At 46.7% G+C, this 26,145-nt stretch overlaps 2 protein-coding genes across 2 annotated transcripts in view; both read right to left on the bottom strand.

Annotated features, from left to right (window-relative positions):
- Positions 1 to 26,145, bottom strand: part of LOC135974842 (uncharacterized) — an 86,712-nt gene that overhangs the window by 921 nt on the left and 59,646 nt on the right. Inside the window, exon 2 of the mRNA XM_065563874.1 lies at positions 190 to 1,546. Coding sequence (XP_065419946.1) covers positions 190 to 1,542 — 1,353 coding nt within the window. The 5' untranslated portion in view covers positions 1,543 to 1,546. The remainder of the gene's footprint in view (positions 1 to 189; positions 1,547 to 26,145) is intronic.
- LOC101939399 (paraneoplastic antigen Ma1 homolog) lies at positions 9,492 to 10,436 on the bottom strand. The gene has a single exon (XM_065563873.1). It carries the CDS (start codon positions 10,434 to 10,436, stop codon positions 9,492 to 9,494), a length of 945 nt encoding a protein of 314 aa, XP_065419945.1.

The following is a 26,145-nucleotide window of genomic DNA, read 5'->3' as shown; positions in this document are numbered from 1 at the left end:
CAGGATAGGTTGTAGATCTCTGATGATGCGCTGGAGAGGTTTTAGTTGGGGGCTGAAGGTGACAGCTAGTGGTGTTCTGTTATTTTCTTTGTTGGGCCTGTCTTGTAGGAGGTGACTTCTGGGTACTCGTCTCGCACTATCAATCTGTTTTTTCACTTCAGCAGGTGGGTATTGTAGTTTTAAGAATGCTTGATAGAGATCTTGTAGGTGCTTGTCTCTATCCGAGGGATTGGAGCAAATGCGGTTATAGCTTAGAGCTTGACTGTAGACAATGGATCGTGTGGTGCATCTTGGATGGAAGCTGGAGGCATGTAGGTAAGTGTAGCGGTCAGTAGGTTTCCGGTATAGGGTGGTATTTATGTGACCATCGCTTATTAGCACAGTAGTGTCCAGGAAATGGACCGCTTGTGTGGATTGATCTAGGCTGAGGTTGATGGTGGGATGGAAATTATTGAAATCATGGTGAAATTCCTCAAGGGCTTCTTTTCCATGGGTCCAGATGATGAAGATGTCATCAATGTAGCGCAAGTAGAGTAGGGGCGTTAGGGGATGAGAGCTAAGGAAGCGTTGTTCTAAGTCAGCCATAAAAATGTTGGCATATTGTGGGGCCATGCGGGTACCCATAGCAGTGCCGCTGACTTGAAGGTATATATTGTCCCCAAATGTGAAATAGTTGTGGGTGAGGACAAAATCACAAAGTTCAGCCACCAGGTTAGCTGTGACATTATCAGGGATACTGTTCCTGATAGCTTGTAGTCCATCTTTGTGTGGAATATTGGTGTAGAGGGCTTCTACGTCCATAGTGGCCAGGATGGTGTTTTCTGGAAGATCACCGATGGATTGTAGTTTCCTCAGGAAGTCAGTGGTGTCTCGAAGATAGCTGGGAGTGCTGGTAGCGTAGGGTCTGAGGAGAGAGTCTACATAACCAGACAAGCCTGATGTTAGGGTGCCAATGCCTGAGATGATGGGGCGTCCAGGATATCCAGGTTTATGGATCTTGGGTAGCAAATAGAATACCTCTGGTCGGGGTTCTAGGCATGTGTCTGTACAGATTTGTTCCTGTGCTTTGTCAGGGAGTTTTTTTAGCAGATGGTGTAGTTTCTTTAGGTAATCCTCAGTGGGATCAGAGGATAATGGCCTGTAGAATGTGGTGTTAGAGAGCTGTCTAGCAGCCTCCTGGTCATATTCCAATTTATTCATGATGACGACAGCACCTCCTTTGTCAGCCTTTTTGATTATGATGTCAGGGTTGTTTCTGAGGCTGTAGATGGCGTTGTGTTCTGCATGGCTGAGGTTATGTGGCAAGTGATGTTGCTTTTCCACAATTTCAGCCTTTGCACGTCGACGGAAGCAATCTATGTAGAAATCCAGTCTATTGTTTCGACCGTTCGGAGGAGTCCACACAGAATCCTTTTTTTTGTAGTGCTGGTAGGGAGGATTCTGTGGGTTAGTATGCTGTTCAGAGGTATGTTGGAAATATTCTTTGAGTCGGAGACGTCGAAAGTAGGATTCTAGGTCACCGCAGAACTGTATCATATTCATGGGTCTGGAGGGACAAAAGGAGAGGGGCTCGTTCACCTGCACATCTACCAATGTGATATATGCCATCATGTGCCAGCAATGCCCCTCTGCCATGTACATTGGCCAAACCGGACAGTCTCTACGCAAAAGAATTAATGGACACAAATCTGACATCAGGAATCAAAATACTCAAAAACCAGTGGGAGAACACTTTAACCTGTCTGGTCATTCAGTGACAGACCTGCGGGTGGCTATATTACAACAGAAAAACTTCAAAAACAGACTCCAACGAGAGACTGCTGAGCTAGAATTGATATGCAAACTAGACACAATCAACTCCGGTTTGAATAAGGACTGGGAATGGCTGAGCCATTACAAACATTGACTCTATCTCCCCTTGTAAGTATTCTCACACTTCTTATCAAACTGTCTGTACTGGGCTATCTTGATTATCACTTCAAATTTTTTTTTCTCTTAATTAATTGGCCTCTCAGAGTTGGTAAGACAACTCCTACCTGTTTATGCTCTCTGTATGTGTGTATATATATCTCCTCAATATATGTTCCATTCTATATGCATCCGAAGAAGTGGGCTGTAGTCCACGAAAGCTTATGCTCTAATAAATTTGTTAGTCTCTAAGGTGCCACAAGTACTCCTGTTCTTCTTTCATACGACAGGTTTTCCATTCCTCTGATCATCCTAGTGGCCCTTCTCTGCACCCGTTCCAGTTTGAGTTCATCTTTTTTAAACATGGGAGACCAGAACTGCACACAGTACTCCAAATGAGGTCTCACCAGCGCCTTGTACAACGGAAGCAGCACCTCCTTATCCCTACTAGATATCCCTCGCCTAATGCATCCCAAGACCGCACACACCCAATTCCAGCTTCTGGCAAACAGAAGTTAGGGACACCATTCCTGCCCATCCTGGCTAATAGCCATTGATGGACCTATCTTCCATGAATCTATCTAGCTCCCTTTTGAACCCCGTTATAGTATTGGCCTTCACAACGTGCTCTGGCAAGGAGTTCCAGAGGTTGTCAGTGCATTGTGTGAAAAAATACTTTCTTGTGTTTGTTTTAAACCTGCTACCTATTAATTTCATTTGGTGGCCCCTTGTTCTTGTATTATGAGAAGGAGTAAATAACACTTCCTTATTTACTTTCTCTATACCACTCATGACTTTATAGACCTCTATTATATCCCACCTTAGTCGCCTCTTTTCCAAGCTGAAAAGTCCCAGTCTTATTAAACCCAGGTCTTTACTTAACCCTTACATACCCCAACAATACTTTTTTTAAAAAAAAACTATTTAACTAACTATAATAAAACTAGAAAAAACTAACTAACAGGTATTGTACCTATAAATTTCTAGAAAGCAGGAAGATGTTGCACTGTTCCAAGCTCCATCTTCAGCTGAGGATGGTTGAGAAGGAACTGAGGTGGTCGGGCTGTGTGTGCACTGACAAACGCTCCAACGGCCATGAGACAGCTGCTGTGCACACGTGGCCCAACCAGGCACTGCTACCAAAGATCTCCGATCAACAGTGCCGAGACACACCATCACCTGAAGTGAAGCACCCACAGGGACCCACATCTCAAAGAACCTCAGTTACTGCACATGGTGAGTAACCTTCTCTTCTTCACAAAAAGTGTTTGCTTTCTGCAGAATATTTGAATATTTAATGAAAACCCAAACCCAAATGTTTCTATTGAAAATGGCACTGTGATGCCTCATGGGAGTTGTAGTTTGCTTCTCATTATCCTCTGTAGACTAAGCTCTCTGGCCAGACTGTCTCCCATGATGTACCATGGCCAGGGAGGGGAGAATGTGGTGGATTATAGGAGATATAGTCCAGTCAGAGAGCTAGGCCCTTCCAGGAAAATCAAAGCATAAGACACCAAACTACAACTCTCAGGAGGCACCATGGTACCATTTTGAAATTAAATTTTCGGTTTTCAACTACAATATTTTGGTTTTCAGCTGCAGTTTGTTTTCCTGTATTTTGCCATGTCAAATTTGTACATAGACAATATCAACAAAAACTATAACATTTTTATTTCTGTTAAATGTTTTCACAGGGAAAAGTCTTCTATTTTCTGATCAGCTCTATGTCTCATATTTTCCACCAGATCTAGAGAAAGGGCCAAACCCTGTAGTCTGCAGACAAATACAGAACACTTGGGTAGGCTAACTTGTTATTGTCTTGCTGTGGTATGTAACCCCTCTTAATTCTTACAGTCTTTTATTTCCACGGAATGTACAGAAAATAGCTACACTCCTTGGGAATACTCTATATCAGTGGTTCTCAACCAGGGGCCCGGGGCCCCCTAGGGTGCCTTGAGCAGCTTTCAGGGGGGCCTCCAAGCAGGGCCGGCATTAGACTCGCTGGGGCCCAGGGCAGAAAGCTGAAGCCCCACCGCATGGGGCTGAAGCCTGGGCCCTGAGTCCTGCCACCTGGGGCTGAAGCTGAAGCCTGAACAATGTCGCTTCATGGGAGTCCCTGTGTAATGGGGGCCCAGGCAATTGCCCTGCTTGCTACCCCCTAACGCTGGCCCTGGCTTTTATATGCAGAAAACCAAATATTGTGGCACAGGTGGGCTGTGGTGTTTTATAGCCTGTTGAGGGTGGGCCTCGGAAAGAAAAAGGTTGAGATCCCCTGCTCTATATGACATTTGTAACTTTAGCGCCCTCGTGGCCAAGATGGAGTCCACTCTGCAGGCAGCTCTGGCCAAGAGAGGGCGCATGCAGGAATGCAGCAGGAGAAATCCCTTCCACCCCAGGGACACCTGTTCCAAACCCCCCAGAGTGAACACACACACACACAGGAATCTGTACAATGGATATAAGAAAGGGAGATATTTATTTACAGGGGGATGAGAGGACAAAAACAACAAGGGTAAATATAGTGGGAGCAGTAGAACAAGGTTGCATCCCAACCAAGGCCCCACAGGCCCAGTGGTAGCACAGTCTGGAAGGGCAGACACCTAGCAATGTGTCTGCACACAGAGTTCAGGAGTCCTGAGCAAAGTTCCAGTCCAGGGGTGAGTCTTGGGTGCTCCTGGTCGTCTTTGGTGCCAGTGAACTTTCCCCCAACAAACCCCTGGGGTGCCCTCTTCTGCTACTCTCTGCAAAGCCACACAGAGCGACCACCTCCCCACTTAACTAGCTCCAGCCTCCCTCCTTGTCCCCAGTGCAGAGTCCCAAGCCCCAGTATTCACAGCCCCATGCAGCTCTGGGCAGCCGTGATACTGGGTCCAGCTCCGGCCTGTCCTTCCCAGGCTTCAGGCAGGTTCTCTGCTGCTTCCCTTTTCCAGGGCCTCAGGCTGTCTCTCCCTCTCCCTGGAGCTCCAGCGCCACCCCCTGGAGTTTCCCTCCTTTTTCTTACTCTCCCCCTCACCCCTAGGAAAAAAGATTTAAAGGGGCCATGCTCTCTAAACCCAAAGGGGTTACACTCTCCCCCCTCCAAAAGAAATAATCCTTGATGTCCCCATCAAGGTAGGCAACTCTAAACCATGGATCCCCAGCAGGAGACCCAGGGCCCCCATTTGTCAGGAGCATTCCCATCATCCATCCCACAGGACCCCGAGGGGTGGAACAGGTTTCCCATGAGGCAGCTCGCCCCCTGTGGCACCCCAAGGATCTGTAGGTCACTGGGTTCCCCTAAACGATCATACGTCAGCACACACCTGGGCTTCCCTTCCCTAGAGGAACGTCTAGGCTGGCTGTCGGATATTGGCTGAGGTGATACCACTGAACGTGGAGGCAAGATGATGGGTCCTTGAGGCACGAATTTGAGTGCATCTGGGTTTAAAGTGTCTGTTTGGGGTACAGGATTCTCTGCCTGCACTGAACCTTCCTCGTCATGTTCTTGGGGGGTCTCCACAGCTTGGGACAGTGGGGTCTCGGGAGAGCTCAGTGTGGGTTCTTCCCCTTCACCATCTCTTTGTGTGACAACAAGAGGATCCATTAGGGTCAGGGCGTTCCAAACTGGATGTTCACCAAACCCCATTTCATCCTCACTCTTCGAGGAGCTGAGTGTTTGCAGAGGACAGGTATATTTTTGTCATTGGGACTGTGTCCGACTCGCAGGGCCGGGAGTCTCAGAATCTCTTGAAACATCCTCATGGGGAAACAATACTTGTCCTATAGGTAACAGATGATTCCAGTGGAGAGTTTTGGTGGGGCCATGACTGCCCTTAGGACGTATGCGATACACTGGTAGATCCCCAAGTTTCTTCTCTGTAATGTATAGGTGTGACTCCCAACAATCTGCAATTTTGTGTTTTCCCTGTAGTCCGAGATTTCGGGCCAAAACTCGGTCACCAACCTGAATCTCCTGTTGCCTCTCGCACTGATCATATCGGGTTTTATTCTTTTGATTCTGGTGACCAGCTGCTTGTGTTGCTATCCGATATGCCTCCTTCAGTTGATCTCTTAAGCGAGTCACATACCCCAAGTATGTTTCTGGGAGTGCCCCATCTGAAGACACTCCAAAACAGAGATCAACCGGCAACCGGGCCTCTCGACCGAACATTAACATGTATGATGTGAACCCAGTTCCATCGTGTCGAGTGCAGTTATACGCATGTACTAAATGCTTCACGTGCTGGCTCCAGTATTTTTTCTGCTGAGGCTCCAGAGTTCCCAGCATGTTCAGTAGTGTGCGGTTGAATCGTTCTGGTAATGGATCCCGTTGGAGATGATAAGGGGTGGTGCGTGATTTTTTTGATCCCCATGATCTTACAAAGTTCTTTTATTAACTGACTTTCAAAATCCCGTCCCTGATCTGAGTGTAGTCTGGCGGGCAACCCATAGTGGACGAAGAACTTTTCCCACAGGATCTTGGCAACCGTGGAAGCTTTTTGATCTTTGGTGGGATAAGCCTGGGCATAGCGAGTAAAATGGTCCGTGACCACCAAGATATTTGCAGTACCCCGACGGTCAGGCTCTATTGACAGAAAGTCCATAAAGACAAGCTCCATGGGTGCAGAACTCGTGATGCTGACAAGAGGAGCCGCCAGCTTAGGCAGAGTCTTTCATTGGATACATCTGGTGCTGGTGCGAATATGATGGGCGATGTCAGGCCCCATCCGGGGCCAATAGAATCTTGCCTTAACTAGGGCCTCCAATCGCTCGACTCCCAGATGTCCCATTTGATCGTGGCAGGCCTCTAACACGCCTTGCCGGTACTTCTGCGGTAGCACCAATTGCTTATGGTGAGGCCTCTGGGGATGCTTCTGCCCTTAGTAAAGTCATCTATCCCAAACCAATAGGCGATCCCATTCTTTCAGCAAAAGGGCCTCCTCTGGGTGACTCAGTCGAATAGCCCTGGGATCCTTTCCCCTTTCCAATGCATAAAGGATGTCCTTCATCCGTGGATCAGCTCGCTGGGCATGCTCCGCCTCTCGATCCTTTAGTTTGGGCAGCTGAGGGTCCTGTACTCTAGTAAAACTTGAGTAGACTATGGGTATGGCTTCTGGTGGTGCACCCAGACAGTCAATTGCTTGTTCTTCATTGGCTGTGGATTTTTCCTCCACAATGGATACCCGCTGGCAGAAAACTCTCAATTCAGGGGTCCCCACATTCATTTGATCATTGGATGATAAATCCTTAGAGTGAGGCTGCTGAGACAAGGCATCTGCATCCGTGTTTGTTCGACCGGGTCGATACTGCAGAGTGAAATCATAGGCAGAGAGTGCCGCTAACCACTGGTGCCCTGCTACAGATAATTTTGCTGTTGTCTTGATGTATGTCAAAGGGTTATTATCATTTTTTACAGTGAACTTGGCCCCATAGAGGTAGTCATGGAACCTCTCTGTGATGGCCCATTTCAATGCCAGGAACTCCACTTGATGAGCAGGGTAATTTCTCTCAGGCGGTGTGAGACCTCGACCTGCAAATGCTACCAGTCGGAGTTTGCCCTCACGCTCTTGATAAACGACAGCGCCTAAACCGGTGTAGCTTGCATCAACATGAAGTTCATATGGCTGGGTGGGATCAGCGTACACCAAAACAGGTGCTTGCGTGAGCTGTTGAATGATTTTATGGAAAGCTTCTTCACACTCAGCAGTCCACCGCTTTCCAAAAGGTGCACCCACATTAAAGTATTGATGCTGAGGTGAGTTCCCCTTCTTCTTATTTGTGTGTGTGGGGGTATCTCTTGGTGAACTCTGTGAGTGTATGTACGATGTGCGAAAAATTCTTGATAAACTTGCGGTAATAGCCACAGAATCCCAGAAATGACCGTAATTCCTTGAGAGTTGTGGGCCTTGGCCAGGTGGTTACCGCCTTCACCTTCTCTGGGTCTGTAGCTATACCATCTGCAGACACTATGTGTCCCACATACCGCACGGATGTCTGGCAGAAGATGCACTTGTCTAAGGATAACTTGAGGCCAGCCTGTTCCAAACGATCCAGGACTTTGCACAGCCGAGTCTCGAGTTCTTCTAAAGTGCGCCCGAACACTATAATGTCATCCAGGTACACCAGACACTCCAACAGGTGCATGTCCCCTACCACCCGCTCCATGAGTCGCTGAAACATGGCTGGAGCTCCAGATACTCCCTGAGGCATGCGATTAAATTGGTAAAACCCTAAAGGGCAGATGAATGTTGCCTTCTCCCGGTCCTCTGGTGCCATGGGCACTTGATAGTATCCACTGCGGAGGTCAAGGACAGAGAACCAGCAGCTACCATTCAGGCTATCCAAGGCGTCATCCACCCAGGGCATTGTGTATTGGTCAGGGATCGTCCACTGGTTCAGAGTGCGATAGTCGACGCACATGCGCACCTTTCCACTTTTCTTTCGTACTACAACGATCGGCGATGTGTAGGGGCTCCTGGATTCCTCAGTGATACCTGCTTGAACCAGTTCCTGTAGGTGCTGCCTCACATCTTCAATATCAGTGGGGACTAATCGTCTTGACCTCTCTCGAAAAGGCCGACCATCCTGCATTTGGATATGGTGCTCCACATCATGTGCACACCCAATATCCCATTTGTGCATAGAGAAAACAGCCTTCCTCTTGACTAATTTCTCACACAGGTGGTCCTTCCACTCAGCAGGAATGGTGGAATCCCCAAACTGGAAACTATCCCTCCCAAAAGGTCTAGCCTTGGTCTTCTCTTGGGATGGGGCCCCCCTCGCTCGCTGGTATGTGGCTTTACATAAAGCGTACATTGGCAGCTCCTGCAGATAGTTGTTCCCTGCCATCTCACGGCATTTCCACGCCAATCTCTGGAACAGGTTTGCATTTGTCCCTAGGATTAAAGGTGCATACTTTCTTCCCTTTGGATCTGGGCAGACCAGTGCCAATGTTTCTATTTCCTGGTTTACCCCTGCAACATTCTTTGGAAATTGAACATTTAACAGGATATATCCCCGATAGGGGCAGGAGTCACAGCCAATTCCCCAGACTGTCAGGCCAGACAGGGGACGCAAGGGTAAATGCTGCAGGTGTTCTCAGTAGTAAGATTCATAAAGTATGGTGACCTGTGATCCGCTGACCAGCAATGCCTCACATGATCGTCCTTCTATACGAACGGGTACTATAGCCTGGGGGCCTATCAGCCCATCTGGGTAACCCCTGTTTGTGTTTTTTCCTGGGGAGCCTTGGAATTTCAGGGTCTTGGGTTGCTCCTTCCCCAAGCCCTGTTGGTGTTTCCCTGAAGCTTCCTAATGGCCTGCTGCAATCTCTGAGATACACTTGCATGATCTGTCTTGTTTTGGCAGTCCAAGGCATAGTGACCATCTCTTCCACAGTTATAACAGAAACCTTCTCGCTGGCTATCACCCCTCCTGCTACTCTCCCGTCTTGAGGATGGCACTGGATGTCCCTGAGCCTTCATCATGGCCACTTCTCGGGTCAAATCTCTCAGTGCTGCTGCCACTGACGAGGCGTCTTCCATCTCTCCAAGCACTGTGGTGGTGTGACTCCCTGCCATCTTCGGCTGCACCACTGAATCCACTTACAACAATCGCTCCTCCTCTTCACGTATCTCTCGAATGAGCTTGTGGAATGGGGGTGGGTTTGGGGCCCGCTCCCTCAGTTGCAGTCGCCACAACATCAACCCATCTTGTCGGGTGCCCCGAAGGATTTGGTCCAACCTAGCGGAATCAATGCGCTTGGTGGGGATGCCCTCCTTCCGCACTACCTGCTGTAGCAAATCCTCTAGTCTCCTGATGAAATCCGACAATCGTTCGTGGGGCTCCTGATAGGTATGGCGGAAACGATAATACAGGTCTTCACTGCTATCAGTAGTACCGTAGACACTCTCAAGAGCGGTTAAATAGTCTTGCATTGTGGCAGCTGGTTGGGAGTCTTTCAGGGCTCGGATAAGTCGCATGGCAGGTCCCCTCAGACTCTTAAGCACACGTTTCCGCTTCTCAGCATCAGAGCATTCCCACTCTTGGACAAGTGGCACCGTAAAATCCCTCCAGGTCTCGTAATCATCCTCCCCTGAGGGTACAGGTGACACCCCCGAGAATGAACGTAACCGCTTGTAGGGAGCACTTTCATATACCAGCTTCAATGCATCTTTGAGAGCATTTCCCAGCTCTTTGGCCCATCCCACCAGGCTGGGTGCTACAGGTGTTGGAGTCCCTCCTAATGCCAAAATTAATTCTTCTCTTGTCCGCTTCTCATCCACCATCACAGTTTGCAATTTCTGCGCTAAAGAATCCACCTCAAGTGACACGGGCACACTAGGAGGGGACTGCCCTGCCCCCAGAATTGTCCAGGGAATACCTTCCACTTGCACCTCTTTGGGCACTTTATCAAGATCTGCTTCCTTGGAGTGAGTACATAGTGCTACCATGCCCTTCACTTTGCGGTTGTAAACACGGGCATGGACTTTTTCCCTCCCCAGTATTTCAGCTGCATCTAGGCTCTCCTCAATTTCCTTTGGTTCCATCTCTTCTGGGAACCCCGCCACCAGCAAAGCTTTGGTTACTGGGATTCGTGCCCCTCGGCACAGGTCTTCTAATAATCCTCCTTTTTTTTTTAAACTGAGATGAAAGTCACTCAGGAGTTTCTTTGCTCTGTGAAGAAGAGCCCAGGGTGCGCAACGTACGTGTGTGTGTGTGTGTGTGTGTGTGTGTGTGTACTGCAAAGTCCCTGTAAGGGCCACCAAGTGTAACTTTAGTGCCCTCGTGGCCAAGATGGAGTCTGCTCTGCAGGCAGCTCTGGCCAAGAGATGGTGTGCGCAGGACTGCAGCAGGAGAAATCCCTTCCACCCCAGGGGCATCTGTTCCAAACCCCCCAGAGTGAACACACACACCCACAGGAATCATACAATGGATATAACAAGGGAAATATTTATTTACAGAGGGATGAGAGGAGAAAAACAACAAGGGGAAATATAAGGGGAGCAGTAAGACAGGGCTGCATCCAAGCCAAGGCCCCACAGGTCCAGTGGTAGCACAGTCTGGAAGGGCAGACACTGAGCAATGTGTCTGCACACAGAGTTCAGGAGTCCTGAGCAAAGTTCCAGTCCAGGGGTGAGTCTTGGGTGCTCCTGGTCGTCTTCGGCGCCAGTGAACTTTCCCCCAACAAACCCCTCCGGTGCCCTCTTCTGCCGCTCTCTGCAAAGCCACCCAGAGCGACCACCTCCCCACTTAACTAGCTCCAGCCTCCCTCCTTGTCCCCAGTGCAGAGACCCAAGCCCCAGTATTCACAGCCCCATGCAGCACCGGGCAGCAGTGATACTGGGTCCAGCTCCGGCCTGTCCTTCTCGGCAATTCCTCCCTGGCACAGTGCTCCTCCTGGTTCCTGTCCTGGGCTGTCCCCAATCAGCCCTGTCCTTCTCAGGCTTCAGGCAGGTTCTCTGCTGCTTCACTTTTCCAGGGCCTCAGGCTGCCTCTCCCTCTCCCTGGAGCTCCAGCGCCACCCCCTGGAGTTTCCCTCCTTTTTCTTACTCTCCCCCTCCCCCTTAGGAAAAAGATTTAAAGGGCCATGCTCTCTAAACCACAAAGGGGTTACACATTTTTAATCACCAAAGGCCCAACTTAAAGCCCACATCAGTCAATGGAAATTTGGATCAAGGCTTTAGCTTAGGAGCAGGTACGAATGTAGCATTATCTATGGATTAATAGCCCTTCAATATTCCAGACATTTCCTCATGTGGATTCATCATAAATATACCTAAAAATGCAGATGTGAGGTGGAGCCTATTTAAGGCAGACTCCTGTTTGATTTCAATGAAATTTAGATTTATTACCTTGAAATATACTGTTTAGGCAGAAAGGTAGTGGGGGAGAACTCTTTTTTTTTTTTTTAATGGCAGAACTTTAACATTTGAGGGATGCCAGGTGTGGAAGCAGAGAAAGAACTGACAGGAAGGGAATGCAATGCATAACAGTTTGTTAGCAAGAGTCAGGCTAACTGTAACCCTAATAACGCGAGATTTGTAGAAGCGAGGATTGTGTGAGGCGAGTGGGAAAGAACTGTGTGAGAAGTTGTTGCGACCTTGTGTAGATAATGTGCAGAAAATATGGAATGTAGACTAGAAGTCTACATAAGTGAGAAAAACAAGATATCAGAATGACCTATGTATAAACAAAACGCAGCTGTTTCTTTTCATTGTCTGTAACAAAAGGTATCAATGCTTGCTGTAATTGTTTACCTGTTGATAGACCTGTCTAGGAGGGGGAGACCCTGTGTCCTAGTGCACTCTCTCCCTTTACGCAGCAGCTTGAAAGAATAAAGTATCTGACTTTGCTGTACCCAAGCAAAAGAGTGAGAACTGTGTTATTCTCCGACAATTTGGGGGCTCGTCCGGGATGGCAACTCCTACTGAGACAACGGCAGCTGCTGTGGATCGTTCCCCTTCGAACCCCATGGCACCACAATAGAAGTAGGAGACCTTTTGAAATCTCTATTGGGGTATCGGAGGAGGACTGCCCGTGGAGACCGTCTGTCCCTGTTGGGCTTACGCCATCTGAATTTATTGACTGTACAACAAGATCAGACACAGAGCGGTACTGGGGAACTGTTTTGCCGCCCCCAATAAGGTAGTTGTATGCGGTACTGGGGACTATAGTTTGGCCGCCCCCAATAAGGTTAATGCATAAGGGAAATGCATTAGGTACGCAACGGTGCTGAGGGGTTGTTACCACCTCAAGAGGGGTTGTTACCGCCTCATAATGTATTGAGTCCAGACATAAGGTATGGATGCATCGTGGTATTTAGAAATAGAGGCCTTGGGGGGTGTGTGTGTGTGTGTGTGTGTGTGTGTGTACACCAGTGTGAATGAAAGTTACCGGAAGATGCCCAGAGTATTCTGCGAAGTCATTTGGCTCGTGACCAGAACTACTCTAACGCAAGCCTAGTAACTAGAGGATCTTTAGAAGATCCGACCCACAGTGGCTGACTCGGCCTGGCATCGTCCAGTGAGGAAGCTACCTGGGTCTAGGAGTGTGTGAACCCATCTTCCCTCCACTTCTCCTCTCTGTGTGAGCCACTGACAGTCTGATCATCTCGCTGGATGAAAAGAGAGTGAATGGTGTCGTCACTCTGAGACTAGCCGACACTCTTTGCTGAAGGGAGGTGTAAGAGGGTCGTGGCCATCCTGTTTGCCTCTCCTGTGTGAGTACCCTGTAGGGAGAGATCCTTAGTTTATGTGCTGTGTCAAAGTTAGAATCAGGACTCACAATTTTGTCAAGACCACTCTGTTTATTAGCACAGCGCTCTGCTAATACATTCAGATAATGTGAGCCCCCATGCAAGATTCAAACAGTCTTATTTATACAGATAAAAGGGTGCAAACTAAACAAAAGGACAGAGAGAGCAAAATTGTAAAATATGCATAGGGCACAATATGCATATCCTGCTTCCTTGTTAACTCTTATCGATCTGACTAATGCTTCACCAATTGCCCTTAAGTGGCAAGTTAAGCAGTTAATGTCTGCTTTCCTGCACACCTGGCTTGCAGCATTTCTAATTTCTACTTAAAGGTACATACAGCATTCTTTAATTCATTCTATTTCTTTAGTATAATTCATTTCACTTTCACAGCTGCTAGCGCGGACAGGGCATCCTCCGTGTGTGTGTGATTGAAAAATGGATGGGGGAGAGTCTAAGCATTCCCTCTCACCCGCTAAGGGTACCTCAGCTTATTTTATGTACGTACATTATGGTCCTAAAACCTGCAGGTATTTAGAGAATTGGAATCATTACACGCATGAAAATCCATCTAAACAATGCCCACTAGAAGGTACCTTCAATCTAGATAAGATCATACATCTCAGAGGAGCTTTTAATCACAAAAAAAAAAAAAAAGAAAAAAAAAAAGCCTCTGACACACAATGGGAGAAATTTGTCTATTGAGGAAAGGAACAGGTTAATTTGAAATTCAGCTTGGTCCAGAGATAAAGAGAAAGTTAATCTGCGTTCAAGGTCAAAAATCAATGCAGACCATGCTAAGTACAAAGAAAAACTGCTTTCGGCCCTAGCTGGCTGTGAAAAAATATAGACAGAGGCAAACCAAAGGCAATACAAGTTACAGTGCTGAGATTACATTTGCAAAGCTTCACTGTCCAGTGAGATCCAACAGTCTGCCTTTGCGACCCTGGAGCCGGCGTAGTTTGGGGATGCTGAAGAAGCCACAGGTAGCCGGCCTGGACTGGAATCTCTGAAAAGACGCCCCAGGAGACCACAGGGTGTAAAAAAGCAGCCCTCCCAAGAGTGGAAGCAAGTTGGAGATTCTGGACAAGTTGTATACAGGATAATCTCCCGTCCACCTCTTCCCCTTCTCTGGACATTATACACAGACATGGCCAGTCTAGACGTACGTGTGTGAGTATGAAAGTGGCTTAGATCTTGGGACATTAATGTTTTTTTTCCCCTGAGTGATGTGGAAGTGTTTCCAACACTCTCTGTTGTTGGTTTATTATTTTATTAATGAAGCTTTAAAATTCAGTCATAATGCACACCATCTATTTGTTTTGCCCTTGTTATTTTATGTTTGCTTTGCTTGGTATTGTTGGTGTTATATGTTGAGAATTGCATGATTAAAGGTGTGCCAACTCTCAGCCGCAGTAAGTCTGAGAACTGGAAAGGGGTTTAGCATTCCTCTGTTCACCCCTGTTGACCGGGAAGGGTGGCAGTGGATCTAACCCCAGTCATAGCAGGACTGGGCAATAGAGAAGTTGGAGAAAAGGGAAGAGTTGTGTACTTGATAACTAGAATTGAGCAATTAAGAGCATAGATCACGAACCAAGCAGCAACTCAAACCTACACCCGTGGCAAGTCGCAAGCCTTGAGACAGGACTTCCAGGCAGAAAAGGAAGCACTGGCTAAGCAAGTACTGGTCCTTCAGGGACTTGTCAGAATTTAACCATTTGTGCTCAGCATACGCCATAACAGTAGTGTGTTTGCCACAAGAGAATTGAATAGTTAAACGCCAATGGGCCATGCGTTTTGCCCAGGTGGCAAGCCTCACGAGGGAGGACTGGGGTAGCCTTGTGAGTAAGAATGTTTAAGGGAAGAGACCAGGAAGGGTGGGGGCTAGTTGAGAAGCCCACCCTCCTAGCTAAATTGGTAGTGGAACAAAGCCGGTGCCCATGGAAGGGACGGTTCAGCAAGAAAAGCAGGATTGGGCCCAAGCAGGCAGGCAACAGATAGAGAGATTGGAAAACAGGTTGGAAACTTTGAGGGCATAGTGGAAGGAAAGGAGTAAGTAATTATAAGCATGGGGATTTCAAATCCCCAGGACAATAATTGGAATGGTAAAATCTGAGTTGATTGGGTGTCGTTTTGGGAGACAAGCAAGTGATTTAAGGAAAGAGAGTGAGAAGTTAACTCTGTAATTTCTGGAGGGAATCAAGCAGTGAAACTTGGTAAGAATGTCTGTAAGTAATCCAGGCAAGAGGTTATTTAAGTGGAATTATTCGACTATGAATAAGTTAGTCGAATTTGCTGAAGAACACTCCTGCTGTGTACAATCTGTATTTTATAAGTTTGAGATGAATTGGTATTGTTTTAAAGTTGCAAAACCGAGAATACTTTTGCCAGACACAGGAAACTAGTGTTGTTTAATATGGCATTTAGCATTTAATCCTTAAGGTGACTTAATGCTTAACAAGATTTAAAATGTTTTAAATAAAGACCAAAGGTTGGGCTGCAGCAGGGTAGTCAAAGCCAGGAGAAGAAAAGATTTGAATTTGTTTTGGGGTAACAAAATAGCAGATAAAAGATCTGGTAAAGAGAGAGAAGGACAGTGCCCCTGGCTCTGTGTGGTCGAGCTGTCACTTTACTAGGGGTGCATGGAGATTTTGTAAGCACAAAAGAAACAGTTACACCTTGTGTAGAAATTAATGTGACTAGTGTTGTGGAAGTTGAATTATGGAGGAAATGTGCATTTTCACCAGAACATGTGCAGTGTATATTGTAGCAGAGGTAAAAGAAATGCAAACCTCCAATATAGGTTATGTTGTCTTTTTCAGATCACTGGGTGTTTGCAAGCAGGAGTTAGAAGTAAAAGGCAATCAAAAGTCTGGAAAAGTTAATTGTGTCCTTTTTTTAAAGTAAGAATCTTTAAGCTGTGGATAGCTTTGGATCCAGAAGCAAGCCAGAAAGCATCTGTACTAATGCAAATTATCTAACTGATAAGGTAGAAGCCACTGAAAACCTGGGCTGCCTATGAAACAAATACAAAGAAATATGGGTAATTCCTCTGTTTTGCCTGAAATCAACAAGAGTATTTGTATAGAAAGGAAATATTGTAAGCAATGACTGACTGCCCAGAAGGGGTAGACCTCTGTTCTTTTGTCTTTCAGATCATCAGAGAAAACGGATGCCAGCTGAACAGCATCCAACGTACCATGCATTTACTGGTACAATAGGAATTATTTTTGTGTTCTATGTCCTGTCTTGTGGTGTTTGTCTTGTGGCCAGAATTGTTGTGTTTATTATTTTCATAGGACAGTCTAGTTCAAAATTAAATAGAAGGGTTAAATAAAAAAAAAACAGATACTTGTTTTATTCAACTTGGAATACAAAGTGTTTGGATAAATCAGGAAAATGCGATATACTAAAGTCTAATACATTTGCTTAAGTAAGAAAATGGCCAGATCATTGGCCAGATCTTTTAATTGAAAAATTGTTGTTAAAATTTGCATACCAACAGTCTTTGGAAGCAAGGACATGAAAAGTTAACACACTCCCCATATTGCACATGGGATCCTTCTGGCTACCTCAGATTTCTAGCCAGAGGGCTGGGGAGGGAGGAAAGCTATTGGACACCAGAGGTTGTACTGAGTGGACTCCTCAAAAGTGGGTGTGCTTGTCCTGGTTTGTTGTTCCAAAGCTCTGTATAGAAGTTATTTTACTGGAAGGGTGTATATGGCATACATTGAATAATAAGACTAATGTACTGTATAATGGCAATGTGAATATGTTCATTGTTGGGAAAAGGTGTATGAGTGAAGAGTGGAAGTTTCCTTTGTAGGTTAAAAGAACTCAAAAGGGGAGAAGGAAAAAGAACAGAACGAGTTAACTGGAAAAAATAGCCAGCAAGCTCAGTCCAAAGATAAGACGCTGGCCCCATTCAAGGACACTGCTTACAGCTAAGACTTGGCTGACAACCAAGAAAAGAGGGGACCTGAATATGCCCAAGCAGCTGTAAAATCTGCAAAACACTGCCAGGCATCAATGAAATATGTTAGGTTTCTTTTCTCACAGGTAAAGAAGCACTACCCAAAGACCCTAGCAGCCCTGCCATTCATTGAAACAAGGAGACTGAGTCTATGTAAAGTCCATCAACGAAAGACTGCTTTGGCTCCACACTGGAAAGGCCCTTTCCAAGTCCTGTTAACCACCAACACCGCTGTGAAGTGCCAAGGACTGCCTATCTGGACCCATGCTTCTCACTGTAAAAAGACTCCTCCACCTCGGGAGGACTCTCCGACTGATGATAAGCCTATTTCTCCTTCTAGCTCTGCTGTGCCTTCTGGACAGCAGGGAAAAAAACAACAAGGTGAAGTGCTAGTAACCTCTCCCTTGGCCACTGACAGACCTACTGTGCCTTTGGATTTTTCTAGAAGAAGCAAAACCATTACAGGGTGATGTGCTAGTAACCTCTCCCCTGTATGATGCTGAACCACGACTGTTTCAGGAAAAGAGAAGAAGGAACACTTGCTTCATTGAAACCACCAAAGTCCAGGGATTCCTGACTACAAAAGACATTAAGAACTGACCCTGGTGAAGAAACAAAGAATTATACACTGGCAGGAAAAAACTTGTGGGACCCATGCTTAAGAATGTGGTATTGATTGGATTTTGGGGTTTATTCTACAGGCTGCACCCTGTGTTTTGGATAAATCCTTCAGCATGTATTGCCCTCCCTAATTGGATTTTAAATGACAAGTACCAAAGGCACCTTGTTGCCACGGCCCCTGCCATCTCCTCCATTACACTATTACCCCTGTAACACATCCAAATACAGACAATGCCATATATTTGATAAAACCAATGGCCAAGGCCTTCACGCTTTAGTGATTTATTTAAATACTGTTTGAAAAAAAAATTATTTTTAAGGTTCAGGATATCCCATATAAGCGAACAATTGAATGGAAAACAAATGGATCAGTGGAGATAAAAGTATATATCACATCACTACAAGTGAACCCCAAGTATCTGTAATTGCAATTGATGGGTTCTATATCAAGGTAGATATGATGGCTGTTCCTGGAATTTGCACTGTGTTAAATGAGAGAGGCCCTTATTGTTATTTGGTCACCCAATTAGTGAACAATTAAACAAATACCCAAAGAGTTTGTTCTGCCACTGGAAATTTTACCTATATAGAAATTATTCCAGTGACTAATAATGTGACCTGTACCTTATTGCAATACACCCCCTCTTCTGCCATTAATATCAATGCCTCCCAGAAGTACATAAAGGTGTTCAACCAACAGATGTGGTACAGTACTACAGCAAAGAGAGATGTATTAGGATATCGATGGACTGTGATTAACACTACACTAGGGAGTCCGCCCTTAGTTCAATGACCCAGAAGTTGCTGACGGAGATGGTATTGAATATCACTGAGGCTGGGAAGGCATTGCAGTGGGATCTAGCATGCTCAGAAATTCAGGATTTCCTGAATGACCAGCTAATAACCATTCAGAATGATCTAGAGCATCAGGCTTGGCCCACTGCCCTTACAAACACATCAGAAATACCATCTGATCTGTGGCCATGGAGACATACTTGGAGACTTTCTGGGTGGAAGTGCGGACGTTCTCATTGCTCCTTCCAAGCATATGGACCGGTTGGGGGTGGGCTCCCACATACTGAATCCTGCTGGGTCCATGGGGAGGATGCATGTGGGATTGGGTTATTCACCGAGACATCTGGGAAATTAGACTACCTGGTATGCCCAATGGATTTTTAGTCCATGCTCCTGGGATTACATCTGACATTTGGATGGGGTTAAGGAGTCAATGGACATTTTGGCCGTTAGAACCCCCACAGCTTCAGTGTACATGTAAACTGAAGCCAGGAGAAGTTGTCACTGTCTATGACTACGTTTGCTGGGAGGGTAGGGGACAAGGAACTATCCTGACAGGACACCTACTTTTTCAAGCTAATGATAGCTGTGTGTATGTTAATGCCACCACATTGCAAGACATACATTTTAATCTCACTACCGCTGCAGGCAATCATATTATTTACTGGCCTGCAGATAGAATTTTGCAAGTAGCCCTTAGGTTCCAGATACCCTTTAATTAGACTAGTTTAGTACCTGATTGATTTCAAAATTTGCTTTCATTGTTACCAGAGGTTTAGAGAATCTCTGAAGTACAAGGGCAAATTCACATGCTTCAAAATATATATCAAGTTGAAAAGTATGCCTTTCATACAGCTTATAGAGTGTCTATTTTATGTAATAAGTATGATGTATGGTGCTTTATGACTAAAACTGTACAACAACCCCATCATATTATTGCTATGGGAATGTTATTGCTTGTATTGCTATTAGTTAGTTAGTTTAGGATTATGTTGTTGTTGTTGTTGTAAAGGACGTAATAATAGTAATAACTTTCATGTCCATGCTAATCATGCATTGTCATTACATCCAATCAAAACCCCTAAGGTTGAAGCACCTGATGTAGAATCTGAATTCCAAGACTTAATGCAAATAGAGATTTGAGAATGTTTGTTGTACTAGTAGTACAAAAGGGGGGAGGTGTGGAAGCAGAGAAAGAACTGACAGGAAGGGGATGCAATGCATGACAGTTAGCAAGAGTCAGGCTAACTGTAACCCTAATAACGCGAGATTTGTAGAAGCGAGGATTGTGTGAGGCGAGTGGGAAAGAACTGTGTGAGAAGTTGTTGCAACCTTGTGTAGATAATGTGCAGAAAATATGGAATGTAGACTAGAAGTCTACATAAGTGAGAAAAACAAGATATCAGAATGACCTATGTATAAACAAAACGCAGCTGTTGCTTTTCATTGTCTGTAACAAAAGGTATCAATGCTTGCTGTAATTGTTTACCTGTTGAGAGACCTGCCTAGGAGGGGGAGACCCTGTGTCCTAGTGCACTCTCTCCCTTTACGCAGCTGCTTGAGAGAATAAAGTATCTGATTTTGCTGTACCCAACCAAAAGAGTGAGAACTCTGTTATTCTCCGACACATATAAGCAGTCTCCAGTGAGGAGTCTGAGCTTTTCTATGGTTGGGGGGGAAATTGCTTTAAAATGGCACACTTGTTAATATTTGAAAATGGCACAGTGAAATCAGTACTGAACAGTACATGATTTCCATTAATAAGAGGCTACAAAAAGCCTCACTTTCGTGTACACTCTCTCTGTGTGTAAACACAACAAAAATTAACAGTGTCTCCCCAACTCTGTTCTATGATTTTGTAGTGACGTCTCTTATTTGTAAAGATTACTTATTCCTGTAAATGACACTACAGTAAACTATATTTGCCATTTCATTATTGCATGTTATAATAATTAAAAGTCCCAATTGTCAAAATATGTGCACAGAGCACCTTTTGTGATGCATTGCCTTGCTTTTCTTTTATGGTTTGTTTCTCTAATTTCTAGTAATATGCATCATAGCCGATGAGTTTATTTTACCACTGTTTTTTTTTAAATGATTGAAAGATTGAGAAGCAAACTAAAATCTGGGAGAAAACATACTTATTCTCTTCTAATTAGGTTCGTATACCATGCCTGTCTAGCAGGAACATAAGAATTATAAGACTGGATCAAACCCCAGGTCTATATAGTATAGTGTCCAGTCTCCAAAGTGGCCAGCACCAGGTGCTTCAGAAGAAGATGCAAGAAACCTTTCAAGAGTGAGTTATCTGCCCATTAGGGAAGATTCTCCCTAAGTCCAGAGGTTGCTGTATGCCTTGAAGCAGGACACTTTATCCCCCTTCCACAAATTTTAAAAAGTTGTTCTATCTAAGGTAATTTTTGATCTATGAAAATTTTCCATCAATTCCAGTTGTTTCCCTGTGCATTTTGGAGGATATATCACAAATACTGGGTTTTCATTCTGCATTTACAGAGGTTTAGCTCACATATGTCCCGTGCTAGATGGACCCAGTATCCTACAGCTGGTCTCATGTAATTAGGGCCCAGATCTGTAGCTGCCACACAGCAATCTGACTTCAGCAGAGATGAATGGCAGCTGACATCAGCTGCGGATCTGTTTGGGGTTTTTTTGGTCTTAAAAATAAACGTTTTGATCAAAGCACCTTCCTGTCCTTCCTAGAGAGGCTGGCCAAATCTTACATAATCCTGGGCACCTCAGAAGCAATATTTTAATATATAGTGGGGACCCTTCAACTTTTTCAATTATCTTAGATCACTAAATAACGTTTCCTCAGGATCCCCAGTATTCCCAATACTGTGATCGGTATAAGTGTATACTGAGGTTAATAATGAGGTAAAATCATCCAAACCAAGGTAGAAACTCCTTGCAAATATACCCTTGCTGATACGTAAGAGGCCAGATTCCTAGTGAGTGTAAATTAGTCTTACTTTATTGGAGCCAATGAGTTAGATTCCAGGCAGGTGTGACTGTCTCCATCAGAGTCAATGGGTCAGATTCCCAGCAGGGGTGAATCAGCCATAGCTCCATTGGAGGCAATGGGCATCTCTACATGCCCTGCAGAAGGAAGCCTCCCAGCCATGGTGGACAGACTTGAGCTATCAGGGTTTGTGCTAGTGCTCTAAAAATAGCTGTGTTGAGAGCACATTGAAGTTGCTGCTCACGTTCTGAAGCTGACCCTCATCCTTGGGCTTCAGTGCCCGAGCTCCAGCCAAGCAGCAGCTTCAAAGTGCTGTCTACTCACACAGCTATTCATAGAGTCACCAAATCATAGAAGATAGGGTTGGAAGAGGTCATCTAGTCCAACCCCCTGCTCAAAGCAGGGCTGCCCAGAGGATTCAGGGGGCCTGGGGCAAAGCAATTTCGGGGGCCCCTTTTCCATAAAAAAAGTTGCAATACTATAGAATACTATATTCTCGTGAGGGCCCCTGCGGAGGCCGGGACCTGGGGAAAATTGCCCCGCTTGCCCCCTTCCCTCTCCCTTTCCCCACCCCGGGCAGCCCTGGCTCAAAGCAGGACCAACACCAACTAAATCATCCCAGCCAGGGCTTTGTCAAGCCGGGCCTTAAAAACCTCTAAGGAAGGAGATTCCACCACCTCCCTAGGTAACCCATCCCAGTGCTTCACCACCCTCCTAGTGACATCGTGTTTCCTAATATCCAACCTAAACCTCCCGCACTGCAACTTGAGACCATTGCTCCTTGTTCTGTCATCTGCTACCACTGAGAACAGTCTAGATCCATCCTCTTTGGAACCCCCTTTCAGGTAGTTGAAAGCAGCTATCAAATCCCACCTCATTCTTCTCTTCTGGAGACTAAACAATCCCAGTTCCCTCAGCCTCTCCTCATAAGCATTGTTACAGTGCTAGCACAAGTCCCGCTAGCCTGAGTCTCTCAACCTGGACTGGGAGAGTCTCTCCTGTGGGCTGTGCATATGTACCCAATGGGGCCCGATCCCTGGCTGGTGTCAGTTGAAATCAATGGAGCTCAGACAGTTTTCTCCCAGGTGAGGATCTGGCCTATAGGAATGAAAACACAAATCACAATTTCTGCACTTCTAAAATGGAAGCTAGATGTGTGAAAGCATTACCTGGGATGGAGTCTTGAGATGGGTGATGTGAGCGTCTCTTCGGGTGGAGGTTTAATACCATGTAACCCTCCTTGTCCTGCATCCCTCAGAGCTTGGTTTTGATTTTTTGTTTTCTTAGGGTTACCATATTTCAGCGAGCAAAAAAGAGGACGGGAGGAGCCCCGCCCTAGCCCCGCCCCTGCCCCTCCCACTTCCCCCCCCCCCTGACCTCCCAACCCTCCCCCCGTTCCTTGTCCCCTGACTACCCCCTCCTGCGACCCCTGCCCCTAACTGCCCCCCAGGACTATCTAAGCCTCCCTGCCTCTTGTCCCCTGACTGCCCCAACCTTTATCCACACCCCCACCCCCAGACAGACCCCTGGGACTCCCACGCCCCATCCAACCACTCCCCACCCACTGACAGCCCCCCCCCCAGAACTCCCAACCCATCTAAACCCCTCTGCTCCCTGTCCCCTGACTGCTCCGATCCCTCTCCGCACTCCTGCCCCCTGACAGCCCCCCCCAGAACTCCCAACCCATCTAAACCCCTCTGCTCCCTGTCCCCTGACTGCTCCGATCCCTCTCCGCACTCCTGCCCCCTGACAGCCCCCCCCAGAACTCCCAACCCATCTAAACCCCTCTGCTCCCTGTCCCCTGACTGCTCCGATCCCTCTCTCCACTCCTGCCCCCTGACAGCTCCCCCCCAGAACTCCCAGCCCCCTACCCCCCCCCCCGCTCCTTGTCCCCTAACTGCCCCCTCCTAAGACCCCCCCCAACTGCCCCCCAGGACCCTACCCCCTACCTGTACCCTGACTGCCCAAAACTTTCTCCACTCCCCCCAAAAAGCCCCCCCCGTTTCTTGACCTCCACCTCCAGAACCTTCCTGCCCCCTGACCTCCTTACCCTGCTGCTCAGAACAGAGTGTTGGGCTCTGTGCAGCCGAGCCGGACACGTGGCTGAGCTCCCGAGCACAACAAAACCCGGTCTGGCCCTGCACAACAAAACCCGGTCTGGCCCTGCACAGTGTTGCCGGACTGGGCTGCAAGGCAGCTGCTGGCTCAGAATGCAGGGCGGATCCGGCTCCTCTACAGCTGCTCCTGAGTCCAGCCCGGGACTTCCCTGCAGCCCTCCCAGCCACTCTCTGCTAATCCCGGACATTGTGAGGGCTTTACAAATTCCTCCCGGACGCTATTTTTAGCACACAAAAGGAGGACATGTCCAGGGAAATCCGGACGTATGGTAACCCTAGTTTTCTATAAAATAATAATTGGAAAGAAAAAGTAATTGCTGCGCTCAAGTACTGCCAGACTTGGATTGTCTATCTCAGGGCTCAAACCTGCACAGAAAAAACACTGACTCCCCTCCTCGAGGGGTCCCCAACCATGAAACCGCACAGGAAGTGTTGATGTATGGTAACTCAGACAGGGTGACAATCATATAAGGCTAGATCCTCAGCTGACGTAAATTGGCATAGCCCTATTGAAGTGAATGGGTGTGCCTAGTTACGGCTACATCACCAGATGTTCATGACAATGTGATCCCTGCACAACCATGTGATCCCACCACTCAGTGCTTGTTTCCCAAGCCCAGAAGCGGCGTTCCACTCTGGTCAGTATGTCATAGATACTGCGTGTGATGAGATCACTGTTGGACACCTTTTACCTTTGCAGTTAAAGGAATAACTCCATTGCCACTCGTGATGTGTTAGGAAGTTTTTCCTAATGTCTAAACTAATCTAAATTTAAGCCCACTGCTTCTTGTCCTGTCCTCAGTGGTTAAGGAGAACCATTTATCACCCTCCTCTTTACAACAACCTTTTACAGGCTTGAATACAGTTCTCATGCTGCCCTTCAGTCTTCTCTTCTCCAAACTAAACAAACCAATTTTTTTATAATCTTTCCTCATAGGTTATTTTTCTAGACCATTAATCACTTTTGTTGCTATCCATTGAACTTTCTCCAATTTGTCCTGAAGCGTAGTGCCTAAAACTGGACACAGTACTCCAGCTGAGGCGTTATCATTGCTTAGCCCTGGTCTACACTTCAGGGTTAGGTCAAATTTAACCGTGTTAGGTCGATTTAAAAATGACTGCATCCACACAACCAACCCCATTCCGTCAACCTAAAGGGCTCTTAAAATCGACTTCTGTACTCCTCCCCGACGAGGGGTGTAGCACTAAAATCGACCTCGCTGGGTCGAATTTTGGGTAGTGCAGATGCAATTTGATGGTATTGGCCTCCGGGAGCTATCCCAGAGTGCTCCAATGTGACTGCTCTGGACAGCACTTTGAACTCTGATGCATTAGCCAGGTACACAGGAAAAGTCCCGGGAAATTTTGAATTTAATTTCCTGTTCGGTCAGCGTGGCGAGCTCAGCAGCACAGGTCACCATGCAGTCCCCCCAGAATTGCAAACAAGCTCCAACATGGACTGAAAGGGAGACACTGGAGCTGATGGCTGTATGGGGAGAAGAATCTGTGCAGGCCAAACTCTGATCAAAAAGAAGAGATGCTAATATAAATGCCAAAATCATACACGGCATGGTGGAGAGAGGCTACATTAGGGGCATACAGCAGTGCCGTGTGAAAGTTAAGGAGCTCAGGCAAGCCTACTGAAAGACAAAGGAGGCAAACGGTTGCTCCGGGTCAGAGCCCCATACATACCGCTTCTATGATCAGCTGCATGGCATTCTAGGGGGGGACCCTACCACTACCCCACCACTGTCTGTGGACACCTGCAAAGGGGGAGTCTCACGCAACAGGGAGGAGGATTTTGTGGATGAGGAAGAGGAGGAGGAGGAGAATGTGCAGCAGGCAAGTGGAGAATACGTTCTCCCCGGCAGCCAGGAGCAGCTTTTCATCACTCTGGAGCCAATACCCTCCCAAGGCGGGATCCCCAACCCTGAAGGCAGAGAAGGCACCTCTGGTGAGTGCACATTTGTAACTACAGTACAGAGTTTAAAAGCAATAGTGTTTAATGTTTGTGTAACCCTTCTGCCAGGCCGAGTTGATAGCAGCAAGGGCCTGGTTCAGTACATAGGGGTCCCCTCCCAACAGCGTAACGCAAAACCAGCTCGAGCCCCCACCCAGTGACCTAGGAAAATCTTACACACACCCCTGGGCGCCTCGAAAAGGCAATACTTCCCCTCTCCAAGCACAGAGTCTCGGTGTAGCATAAAATGTTTAATAACATGAGGTAAATGACATAGCATTAAATTGGGAAAACACCACAACTAGAGTTCATAGACCAAACCATGAGCAAAGACCCACCCCAGCAAATTGGGCTGTGTCCTTTCCCATGGGTTCTTGAAACCAGCAACCCAAAAATCACCCAAAGTCCCCAAAGTTCAACAACCCAAAAGTCTCTGTCCCTGGTCAGTGCAGCCCCAGAGTTCAAAAGTTTATCTGCAGGGTTTTACTCCCCCCAGCCTGGGTGGAAATGGGCAGGGGGAAAGGGGGCATGCAGGGTGTTAAGGGGCACCTTACG

The sequence above is a fragment of the Chrysemys picta genome, chromosome 12, assembly GCF_011386835.1.
Source record: "Chrysemys picta bellii isolate R12L10 chromosome 12, ASM1138683v2, whole genome shotgun sequence".
Classification (NCBI taxonomy): domain Eukaryota; kingdom Metazoa; phylum Chordata; order Testudines; family Emydidae; genus Chrysemys; species Chrysemys picta.
This window is presented reverse-complemented; position numbering and strand designations above follow the sequence as displayed.

Excerpts from the sequence above, each read along its gene's own strand:
- LOC101939399 (XM_065563873.1), bottom strand. The coding sequence starts at position 10,436 with ATGGAACCAAAGGAAATTGAGGAGAGCCTAGATGCAGCTGAAATACTG.